Here is an 11,722-nt window from a genome sequence, read left to right on the forward strand (position 1 = left end):
AAAAAACCCATCTATTTTCCACAGGACAGTACCTGAAGGAACAGGGCAGCGGTGCTGGACACTGTCACCTGCCCCTGCCTTGCCTCAGCACTGCCCAGCAAGGTGAGGGGCTGCACCTGGGGTGAGAAGAGGCAGGTGCTGCTGCAAATGGACACAGTTGTCAAAGAGGCCAAGACCAGACCCTGTCAGCCGGACCACTGGAAGCCTTCTCTTTTGGAGTTCATTCTTCTGGTGGCAAAGGAACTGTTTGGTGACAGTCCTTCTCTGCCCACAGCAGGGGTAGCAATGATTCACCTTCAACATCCCAAGAGCACTGCCCTGGCTGCAGATGGCCTTAGCCAGCCCTACCTCCAGCTCCAGCACCATCCTCTCTCCCAGGCCACCAGCACCAGTAACAGCAGACTGCTCCCTCCCAGTCAAGCACAGTAACAGCACAAGGGGAGGGAAGCAGGGATCAATCCAGAAAGGGCAGCAGAGATCTGCTCCTGGCTAAAGCACACCAGGCACCCAGGTGAGACGGGTGCCATGGTCCCAGAGGTATGGGAGGGGAAAAGAGAGTTCACTCCTGGAGTGGTAGCACTAGGCTGCTGCCCAGCTGGAGGTCACAGCACTGTCACTTCTCCTCCTCCCTCTCTGCTGGAGTCCTTCACTGCCCACAGCCCTGTTTCACCGGATGATGGGGGCCGAGCGGTCGTTGGTCACTGTGGGGCGCAGCTTGACTGTGGCAAAGGGGTTGGTACCTCTGGAATGGGAAAGGAAACAGGCAACCATCAGAAAGGCTGCAAATGCCATGCAGGGATGTCTGTGACCAAGGAAGGGCCACTTAGTCCTGTGGCAGTCGCCTCCATGCCAAGGAGGAGAGTGTGGTAAAGTCAATTCCTGAGTGTGTTTTCTCCATCCTTAACACACCCTGCTGCACATTCCCATGTGGTTCCCCTTGGGATCTCCCAAGGGCTCCTCACCCTCCTTCTTCCAAGGGATGAGGAAGGGACACTGGCACATGGCTGTCCCTCATGACAGCACTCTACACTCATAGAGTGTACACCAACCCTCCAACCAAGGATTGGGAAGTGGAAAAAGGCCACTGCACCACACCAGCAACATGCAGACACCAACCCAGCTCCAGGAGGAAGAAAACCAGGGATTTATGGCAAGTCTCACCCCCACGGACCTGACTCATCAGAACTCAAAGCCATGTCCTTTTCTGCCTCAGCCCTTACAAGCAGGCAGAGATGCACAGTCGTGTAGCTCCACACTCAGGCTGTGAGCTGCTATTGTGACCCTTCCAAGATGGATGGGAAGGAGCATGCGGGTCTGGACACATGCTCAGGGTGCTCAGCTCCTACCTCATTTTATCTGAGTCAGGATAGGACCTTCCCAATCAGCAGAGGACAGAATGGACCACCTCTGCCTCCTGTCTTGGAAGGTAGGCTGTGCATTGCTTTTCCCTAGACACTTCCTTGTGGCTCCCACATTTGATAATCCAAAAGATTAAATAATAATAGTGTTGTAATAATACTCCCCTCTGTCAGATTATTCCAGCGTGGAGTTCCACATCTTACTCACCGTGGGAAGAGTTCAGGGGGCTGGTCAAATACTCCTGATTTCTGCAGTGAAGAGAAAAGCAGCAGTGAGAAATCTGGAGTAGGCAATGTGGAGAGAAGAGTGGGGCAGGAGACACTGCACACATGGAGGAAGATTTCACAAAACACTTAGGTGAGTTAGGAGCCCAAGTCCTCTTAACAGGGCTCTGACTCCTTATTCAGTCAAGCTTTGCAAAAGTCCACAAATTCCCCACTGTAGATAACACCCCGAATATTGTTGTGGGGGGTTGTCCCTACACCACAGGTTCCTTACTCCCCTTGGACATCTTCCTTTGCTTTGGGGAAGAAAGGAGATGACTCAGATCCCCAAAATGTCATATCTGAAGAGCACAGCAAACAGTGACAGTCTGAGCTACATTTCACCCTCCAGCACAGCCAGAGATGCCCCCTCATATTGCCCACACACCCTGGCAAAAAGTCTGTGGTCCATGCCCTCACGTGCTCCCTGCATCCACGGGGAACTCCAGAGCTGTACCTACCTACCCTGCAACACATATTACTGAAAAGTGGACAAACCTGATGCACAAAGTTGGACCTAGGCCCTGTGGCCCTTATTCTTGGCCAGTGGATAGTGAAGGATCAGTGACATCTGACCTGCTAAAGTACTCTGGTGGCAGACAAGAAAGCCACACCTGGCTATCTGGCATCCAGTTGGGAAGTCACACCCATTTGTTTGTGGCTCAGCTGGGGGTGTCTTGGGCATACATTTAAAGCAAAGCTGAGTCTTTCCAAATTAGTCTTTCCCTGCTTTATAGAGAGGTTCCCCACTCTGCCATGCTGTTCCAAATGCTGCACACTTTTCATGACTCAGTCCCAGGTCTATCCCTACACTCTAGCCCTGGGGCAGGATGAAAACCCAGTGACCCAGAGGGACAGGAAGGCTGCAGAGGTTGTTCCCCATGTTGTGCACCCTGAGGCTACCTGAAACCACAGAGCAGGACATAAAGGGGAAAAAAAGAGTGATTAAATGTTGCAGTTTTCAGTTCTTTGAGACATTCAATTGCTTGCAACCTTGTGCTGGCCTGGAACCAGTTACTGTGGAAAAGGTTTTCCAGTGAGACTGAGGAAGTCATGCCCCATGGGCAGCACTGTTCTTTCCTCCCCCAGGTCGTCACCTTTAACTTGGGTCTCCCAGTCAATTCCCTACTGCTGGAAGCAATGGTAAGTGGAGGACTTCCTTCTCAGTATGCCATCCATAAACCATGAGTTGGACACAACTTGTTCTAAGGCTCCTAAATATAGCTGTGCTGTGCCCTCAGCCTCTGCTCCCAGCTTTTCCCTACCCCAGCTGTGAGTTTAAGCCAACCCTCATGTGAATTTAAAAGAGGAGCCCTATGAAACTCTTCTCCATTCTCTGAAGGGAGAAGAAGGATGGCATCTCTGTTAGCTGGTCACCCACTCCCAGACCAGCCTGGTCACTCCATGGTCCTACTATTAGCAGAAAGAAGTGCTGCCCTGGAGCCACCAGAAATCAGGCTGGGAGGTCATGGAGAAAAGGACTGAACTGAAGGGTCCCTGGTGAGCAAAAAGAGAGAGAGATGAGAAGGGCAGGGGCAGGAAAGCAGTCCCTTGGGGGAGCAAAGCCAGGCACACTGAGGATCTGCACACAACAGGAAGACTGGCAGGGGTCATCAGACAGGGTGGCATGTGAACAGACTGGGTGAGAAAGACTGGTGCTAGCAAGACTCAGGAAAGCAGCAGGTCCCTTCACCAACATCAGAAAGGTGATTTTCTCTCTCTACAGGCCAAAGCAGAACAGGTGTGCCTTGGAGGATGAAAGTCAGATAGGGCCCCCTTCACACACACCCGCCACAGCGTCACTGCTGCTGCACTCACCTTGGAGCCAGAAGTGACTGGGGTGATCACCCCGCTCTGGTGGCTGCTGGCACCCACTGACAGGGGAGGTGGGGTGGGCACGCTGGGCTGGGCAGCAGCAGGCCAGTAACTGCTGGAGGATGGAGTGCTGGGACGGTCCAGGATGTCATCCATGCTGTGACTGCTCCGCAGCGGGAAGGACCTGAGCAAAGCAGAGGACAGTGAGGTGAGAGCCAGAAAGCGGGGATCAGGGAGCAGCACAGGTGCTAGCACAACATGGGATGTCTCTGGAGGAAATGCACCTGTCTTGGACTGGCCCAGCTGCAAGAACCTTGGAGATGAGATTGCACAAGTTATGGGAACTGCCTAGGGGAGCCTGCGAGGTCCCAGGGCACAGTGAGGCTCTTGGCAGGTCCTACAGCATGGGAACCCTGCAGCGCTCCATGGGGCACACTTTGAACAATTACCCCACTGGATTTGTGGTGTACCAGGAGCTCTGCCTGGCCAGTTGCCATCCTGTTACCTGGTGTCTGGCTCCTCCATCTCCCTTGTATTCTCCAAAGGCTTGACATAAGCTTCAGGGAACCAGCCACACCTAGGGCACAGGAACAGAGCCAAATGAGGTCAAGGCAGCTGTGGCTTGTGGTTCTTCAGATCCGTTTGCTAAACACTTTTGATCTGCACCCATCTCACACATCAATCAAGCCACGTTTGCCACTACCATGTGTGACAGGGCTCCTGCACTTCTGTCACCTATAGATGGGGCACAGGGCTTATCGTGGGATGGACCTTGAGCTTGGAGCAGGACTCACTTATCTCAGGAGCTGTGCAAAACCTGGGAGCAATGCTGGTGCAATCCAGCAAGAGACACTCCAACCAACCACAATCACAAGGAAGCTGTGGAAAACTCATCCAGGGATTTTACAGCAGCTCCACTCCAGAAACAGCTGCCCAAAGAAAGGCACTGCTTTTGTTCATCTCGCATCTGTGAGCATTCCTGCAGTCCACATCCTCTATGGAACGGGGCAGGCTTTACACCCAGATGTTGGCTGGCAGAGCCACAGCGAGTAATTCAGTAAGTGCTTGGTGCAGCAGTTTCCGTGCCCTGCCTGTGCTGGAGGCTGTGGCAGCAGTTGCAGCGTGAGCTAAGAAATGCCAGGCCTCTCAGGTAACTCCAGCAGTTCGTGGCCCTGAGCTGGATCCCATGACAGGAGTCACTCAGTCATGCAGGCCAGGAGGGGCTCACTGCATCCCTGGCTCTTCCACCCAAAGCCCCCGGAGGTTCCCCAGGCAGCCCATCCACACCCGCCCTGCCACAGCACATCTCCATCTCCTTGGCACGGAGAGCCCGCATCCCTGAGGACACAGCGCTGCCCCACTGCGATGGTGGGTGGGACACGGAGCCCAGGCCTCACCAGGAGGCTGGGGGGGTGGTCATTTTGGGGTTAACCCTCCCAGCTCCAGACTCAACAAGCCTGCATCCATCCACTTTACAGCAGCAGCGTCACGTACGTGGATGAGCCCTCCAGCTTGCCGTAGAGCCAGCCATTCTGCGCCTCTGGCCTCAGCACCGCGATGACATCCCCGGGCTCGAACGGCAGCAGGGTCCGGTTGGCGCCTGTCGTGTGGGGCACGATGGCCTGGACCCTCGTGGTGCCACCACTCCTCTTCCTGCCCTCGCTGCCAGCGCTGGCCTCACCAAAGGAGCCCGAACGGGATGTGCGGCCCGCGGGCAGCAAACCTGCGGGGAGGCACCCAAGGGTCTGGCTGGAGGCTGGCATCCTCCTGCAGGACCCTGCTCCTCAAAGGGACCACTGCTTTCCAGTCAAGGAATTGCTCTAGGGGAGGAGCAGATGGCCTTTCACAGCATGGGAAAAGCAGGGTGAGCATCCTGCAGGAGACAATCCATTCAAGCCAAACCCACTTGTTTTGCACTGTGTCCTCTCTGGCCAAATGCCCAGAGCATAAGCACTGCATGCCCTGGCTGACAGTCCTCTTCCTGCCCTGCTAGAGCTACTGATTATTTGGATAATTTCTCTCTCTCCCTGTCCTTTTTTTACTTCTTTTACAAACTTTAGGCTAAAATTTCTCAGGAAGGAAAAGCAGGTGTGTCACGGGTTAAGCGGCTGGGTGTCATAGGGCAAGCTAATATTTAATCTGGTAGTATGAGAGAACAGGCTTTACTAAAATGGGAATTCTAGCAAGAACCAGTTCTTGTAGTTCGAGGAGCCTTGAAAATTGTACATTCATAAGTTCCCCACCTCACACAGCCTGGCCTTGCCCTGGATGGACTCTGCCCTGAAGGCTGAGCTCACTTTCTACTTCAGCCTTGCCCTCTACAGCTCCCATAGACGCTGTCCTCTCACCATGCCCAGGAACAGGGCTGAGGTCTGGTGCTCTGGTAGAGTGGTGGTCCCTTCCCAAACCCAACCCTATCCCCAGAGAGGTCCAGCCCCTGTGTGTCCCCACAGCACTGTTCCCAGAAGTGGGTCATACTGGCTGCTGACGGTGTCCTCCGCATTGGCCGTCTGGGAGACTCTGGCTGAGGAGACATTCTCATTTCTGGAGGGTCTGGAGAGAAGATGCTGGATCTGCTCCCAGTCATAGAAGAAGCAAAGTCCCCAAGAGGTCTCTGGGGCTGTTGGAAAGAAAGGGCGTTGAACACACATCCATGAAGGCTGTGTTAGGCAGGAGATGCTCTGAGAAATATGCAGTCCCTCTTGGAAAGCCTAACTCAGCACATTCCTCCACTGCAGCCCACACACAGGCTCCTCTTCCTCTTGGCCAGGAAAGGTCACTGGAGATGGACAAGGCACCGTGGTTGGCCAAGGACGGACCTTGCCCTGCAGCCTCACCACCCAAGAGCCATTGAATATTTTGGGTTGGAACTTAAAGGCCATCTAGTCCAACCACATGAAATGAGCAAGGATGTCTTCAATTAGATCAGGTTGCTCACAGCTCAGTTCAGCCTGAGCTTGAACATTTCCAGAGATGGGGCATCCACCACCTCTCTGGGCAACCTGTTCCAGTATCTCCCCAAAAAGGTTAAGCTGTCTGTGGCTCCTCACCATCTCGAGGTGGGTGGGCGTGAGTCGTCCTGGTGGGTATCCCTGGCCGTGGGAGGCTGGGAGCAGCCCCTGGGGGTGGCTGTTTGAGGGGTTACGGCTGGCTTCCAGCTGCTCCTTCCACCGCGGTGCCTTGCTCTGGATCATGCCCCGAGCCTGGGGAGAAACAGACAAGAGGGGACGATGGGCAGGCAGACCAGCTACAGAGGGAGCCTAGGGCTTATACATGCATGAGAGACCAGGTCCTCCAAAAATTAGGCTTGTGGGAATGGCCAAACAGCTCCCTGCAGGCAGGAATTTCCAGGATGGCATCCTCCAGCAGAGATCTTCCGGCCCCAAAGACCCTGCTAATAAACACCTACAGCACCTTTCCCTCCTCCGTCACTCACACACACAGCTAACCCCATGCCAGCACCACGCTCAGCCCCAGACAAGTTCTCCCAGCCTAGTACAGCCAGCCTGAACCTCACAGCAAGAACCAGAACAGTTTCCTGCCCAGTCCATGCGCAGGTGCATCCTTCACCTGAGGATGGCTCAGCCCTGGCTCCCTCCTGCCTGCACGCTCCCCCTCCAGCCCTGCTGTCTGCTCCCCCAGCTCTGCTCCCCAGCCTGGCAGGGCTGTACCCTGCTGTAGAACTGGAGCAGAGTGTTGTAGAGCAGCTGGTGCTTCTCAGCCAGGAAGCGGTAGCGGCGTTTCTCCTCCAGCTCCGCCTCCCTCTGGCTCTCGGACACGAACGCCTGCATCTCCGAGCGCAGCCGCATCACGTTCTCCTGTCACCGGGAAAGAAGGGAGGAAGGGATCAGCGAAAATCCAGCAGAGAGGACTCAGGGGAAGGGTTGGAAGGGGTCATAATGTCTATCAGCTTCCCAGTCCTCTTGCATTGCTGCAGCAGCACAGAGGAGCTAGAGCAGGGTACTGGGCATTAAGTCCTTCCTTCCTGAGGCTTCCTAAATGAGGAAAGGGCTTGGCAGGACTGACCACAGGTCAGTAGCACCCTGTAGAACAGGAGTCTCCTACTTTCCAGATAAGCCTGCTGCCTTTTGAACATCGGGCAACCCCTTGGCTAAGGCTGCTGAGAAATCAGCCCTGGTTCCCAAGAAATCCTCCAGTTCTTATCACCAACTCCGCACCTGCAATCACTGCTCACCTTCATCTCCCGGGCATTTTTGTCACGGGCCCTCTCCATTCTCCACAGCTCTGCCATGCACTTGTCCAGGTTGGTGGCTCTTCGCTGGTACTCCAGCTCATACTGCTTCTGGCTCTCCTGCCAGGGAGAAAAGAGGCTCAGCCAGGAGCCCGAGACCCAGCCTCACTGAGAGGCAGCAAGGGTCCTGCTCTGATGGGTGGTTGGGCTTCTGAGCCCACCTGCAATCAGGCTTCACCTGGACCTCTTATAAAATGCCTTTCTTTTAGTTTTAAATGGCTCAAGAGTGCTGATGAACCTCCACATCTCAGGAGCAAGGATTGCCACCCAGCTGCCCAGCCGTGGGTCCCAAGGCCTCTGTCTTCCTCTGTGACAGCACCCACCAGCATGGCCAGCTGGACCACAGCAGCACAGGAGCCACAGACCAGCAGAGCCTGGGATTTGGGGAAGCTGGGAACTCTGCTTCTGGAATGCTGAGTCTCTCAGCCCCGCTGAAGCATTTGGCAAGTCCCACTGCACAAAGACCAGCCACCTGCCCTCTTTTAGCTCTCCATCATCAGCTGAACAAGAGGAGTTTGCTCCATGATGGGAAAAGGTAAGACCCCTCTATTTCCTGCTGAGAAGAATTACAGAACCACCTCAAGTGTTGAAGCAAAAACCCTTGGGTGAAGGGGAGAGATAAACAAGGAGAGCTGAGGAGGAGACAGGGGTTCACACTTACACTGATAAACTGCACGTCCATTTTGCTGTTCTTCTCCATGTGCTGCAGCAGGTCCACGTGGAAGGTCTGAGCCTGAAAGAGGGGAGGGAGCCATTATCCCTTCACCATATGGGATATTGCATGCACTGTGATAAAGTGCACTAAAATATTCAAGGGGTGGCTCATAAAACTTGCAGAGCAAGTGACTTGCAGGCAGGCTCTGGGCGTGCCAGGCCTGTGACCCTTCTCTGCCACGTGCAGCAGGGAGGCAGGCACCTGCCTGCAGGCGTGTGTGAGGGCAGCTGATGGGGTCAGTGTGGTAAGGGCTGATAAGCTGTATTGAAGGAAAGCACTTTATTCTCCGCCTCCACCAGCCCTTGGGAAAACCACTCACCACAACTTCCAGATCAGAGCTCAGTAGTCTCTGTGTGTCAGACATCTGCATCAGAATTTCACCTTGGGGGAAAAAGACAGAAGGTGAAAAAGTCCTGTGGCCATTTTCTCATGCGCCTAAGGAGGCAGACCAGCAGCGTGCAGCTCAGGCTGATGAACTTTCACGTGGCTGTGAAAGTCCAAGAGATATCACCAAGCACTGCTCTCTGCACCCTGGTAGCCCTCCCTCCAGGCACTGCCCATGCAGGGTTACCCCAGCCCTCGTGATGGCTGGGCTGGTGCTCTGCTGCAGCCCCAGGTGTCAGAGACAGCCTCGCCTCTGCCATGGGCTCCAGTGCTGGGTTTCTGCTCTGCCACAGCCCCCACAGGCCCCATCTCTAACCCCAAAGGCTCCCCAGCTGCACTGCACATTTCTGGTGTCCTGTGGAGGGCAGCTCCAGCACCCTCTCCGATGCTGTGCATGGTCCCACTTCCCTGGGCTGGCCTTATGGAACCAGGAAAGGCAGAGACTGATGACAAGGAGCAGAGGAGCCAGCTGGGAGGTGCAGATGACAAGAAGAGTCTGCAGAAGGGGCACATCTGCTGGAAGCTTTTTGCTGAAACATTTAGCAGTGGAGCAGTTCCCTGACCACGTTTTCAGGCTGCTGAGTTATTTACACTGCTGAGTGTGAGACCCTCAGCCCCAAGCTGCCATTCCAGTGAGTTGCAGGCTCAGGAGGACAAAACCCCATCAGCTGTTGTCAGTGCATGCTCCCTGGCTTTTCCCTCACACCCTCAAGGAGGAGAAAAATGCTTCCTCTGTGATGAAAATTTCATCTCTGGGGGCAGGATGCCTCAAAAGAGACTGGTTTTTGTGAGAGGTCCATCCATGGAGGTCCATCACAGGAGCTGAGCTCACTCACTTATCTCAGGGAGATACAGGGAAGACCGCTGGGACTGTGAGAAATATTCAAGGACACACAATAAATTTGACTGTCACCACCTGGACAGGGCCTGGTACAGAGAGACACCATTTAGAGGAGCTGTCTTTCTTGCCCCAGTACCTGGAAGTGGACCAGCTAAGGGAGAAGGTCAAAAAGAGGTAACTGTGGTTCATCACAGGAGAGAAGATGATGTCCAGGAGAGCCTTACCTAGCATGTGTGAGGTGGAACTCTGCAGTGCCTGCTCCCCAATCTTCTCAATTGCCTTAAAATACACTTCAGCTGCTTTGGATAGTGCTGTGGGGAGAGGAGAGGGGTAGTAAGGGTCCAGCCTGCCTTCCCACCACCACCAGCTCCAGCAAGCAGCACACAGAACTGCCACCTCCTGGTACTTTGCCTATAGGCCCTCATCTCTCCCATCAGGAGTGGGTCCTGGAGCTGAACAGTGCTTAAGAGCAGCTCAGGACATGCCAGAGGTGGCAGAACAGCAGCCCTGTCCTGGATGAGGGGGTGGGGGTGCCCAGGCTGGAGGCAGCACTGTGGCCTGGAGCCCTGGCCCTGTGGGACCCCACTCACCGTGGAAGGCACGCAGGTAGTTGTTGCCCAGGTACACCAGGTTCTCCAGCGCAGGGTTGAACTGCTCCAGGATACTCTGTGGCCAGGCAGAAGCACATTAATGCCATTGTTCCTCATGCCCAGAGAGCTCAGCAGGACAAGGCTCCTGGGCTGTGGTTTGGCTGGGTGAGAGCCCCCTCTGGAGCACTGGAACCAGACAAGGTCCAGCCAAGCACAGCCAGTCCCTGCATCGGGGCTGGCCAGCAACCTCAGCTGCCCCGAGCCTTCCCAAGGCAGCCAGGAGAGGGGCTGCAAGGCAGCCCCCTGCACAGCCAAGTGTTACCTAGATGTGGCTTTCTCCCAAGGGCCCACACCCACTGCAGGCAGGGGAGAAACTGCAAGGGGATCTGAGCTGCCTTTTCCTTCACCCCACAGCCAGCCACTGCTTATCCAGGCATGAACACAACCCTTTCCTGGCCAGGATGTGCTGCACTGCCAGACTCAGCAGCTTAGTAAGAGAAGGGATGGACAAGCAGCTTCTCTGCTTTTGTTTGCATTTATCTAAGGTGTCCATTGACTACAGAAAATACCAGCGACTGGAATAAGTAATTCCTCACTTCTGTCAGCCCTCCTCTCTTGGTTCAGCACTGGTGTGTGTAGGGAAGCATTTATGAGATCAGAGACTCTTTCAAGGGAGGGGCAAACCAGCCCATCGATCTTCCTGCCAGCAACCAAGGTGTGCCACCCTCCATGCTCCATGTCCAAACCACCCTGCCTGCCCAGTTCCTTCCTGAATCTGTCCTTAGGAACCACACCACCCTCTCCTCCGGCTCCCAAACAGGGATGCCTCAACAGGGACTGGTTGAGGCAAACTGGTCCCAAACACAGCCCAGAGTCCACAGGATCTGCTGCAGTTCAGCCTGTGAATGGATTCAGCCCTCAGCTGTCCACCCAAGGGAGCCTTTGGCAGAAAACACCCATGTCCCACCCACACATCCCCCATGCAGTCAGGAGCTGCCTTTGATGCCAACACTCACCTTATAGATGGAGATGGTGGATCTGTAGGACAGATCCATCTCTGGAGCCTATTTGCTCTCCCACAGAGAAGCAAGGAGCAAAGGAGAACAAGGTGCTATTCTGGCCTGAAGGACTCTGCTCCTGCACAGCCAGCTGGATGGAAGGAGCCTGTCACCAGCAAGGAAGGACAGCAGGAAGACAGAGATGTGGTACAAAGGGAACACTGATGGAGTTTAATAATTCACCAGCCAAGAGGCTGGAACTTGATCTCTGGAAGTAACCAGACTCTGGGGGGGAGAGAGGAATCCTGCGACAGCCAGCAAGGACATGTGACCGCCTCTCTGCATTATTGATTGCCAGCCTGGTGCCCAGCCCTGCCTGTCCTGACACCTGCAGTGCCAGCCACCTGCCCGAGCCACTGCCTTATGGCTCGCTGTCCCAGCCCTGCCACAGCTCCGACGGGGCTCGCTGGGCAGGGAAACTGAGTGAGGCGTGCTCAGCTCCCTC

The 11,722-nt window shown here is 55.0% G+C and overlaps 1 protein-coding gene across 1 annotated transcript; it reads right to left on the reverse strand.

Annotated features, from left to right (window-relative positions):
• Nucleotides 1–37: 37 nt before the first annotated feature.
• Nucleotides 38–11,395, reverse strand: BAIAP2L2 (BAR/IMD domain containing adaptor protein 2 like 2). The gene is made up of 14 exons (XM_058022918.1): nucleotides 11,236–11,395; nucleotides 10,220–10,295; nucleotides 9,854–9,940; nucleotides 8,724–8,785; nucleotides 8,351–8,422; nucleotides 7,633–7,749; nucleotides 7,109–7,255; nucleotides 6,488–6,640; nucleotides 5,916–6,057; nucleotides 4,932–5,160; nucleotides 3,943–4,014; nucleotides 3,441–3,621; nucleotides 1,567–1,607; nucleotides 38–742 (listed from the first exon to the last, which is right to left on the reverse strand). Exons 1-14 carry the CDS (start codon nucleotides 11,272–11,274, stop codon nucleotides 667–669), a joined length of 1,494 nt encoding a protein of 497 aa, XP_057878901.1. The 5' UTR covers nucleotides 11,275–11,395; the 3' UTR covers nucleotides 38–666.
• Nucleotides 11,396–11,722: the final 327 nt, after the last annotated feature.

Source organism: Melospiza georgiana, chromosome 4 (assembly GCF_028018845.1).
Source record: "Melospiza georgiana isolate bMelGeo1 chromosome 4, bMelGeo1.pri, whole genome shotgun sequence".
In the NCBI taxonomy this organism is placed as follows: domain Eukaryota; kingdom Metazoa; phylum Chordata; class Aves; order Passeriformes; family Passerellidae; genus Melospiza; species Melospiza georgiana.

Coding starts and splice junctions, on each gene's coding strand:
- BAIAP2L2 (XM_058022918.1), bottom strand. CDS start 11,274: ATGGATCTGTCCTACAGATCCACCATCTCCATCTATAAG. Junction 6,058..6,487: donor CGCCCACCCACCTCGAGATG/GTGAGGAGCCAC, acceptor TCTTTCCAACAG/CCCCAGAGACCTCTTGGGGA. Junction 743..1,566: donor CCCCCTGAACTCTTCCCACG/GTGAGTAAGATG, acceptor TTCCCATTCCAG/AGGTACCAACCCCTTTGCCA.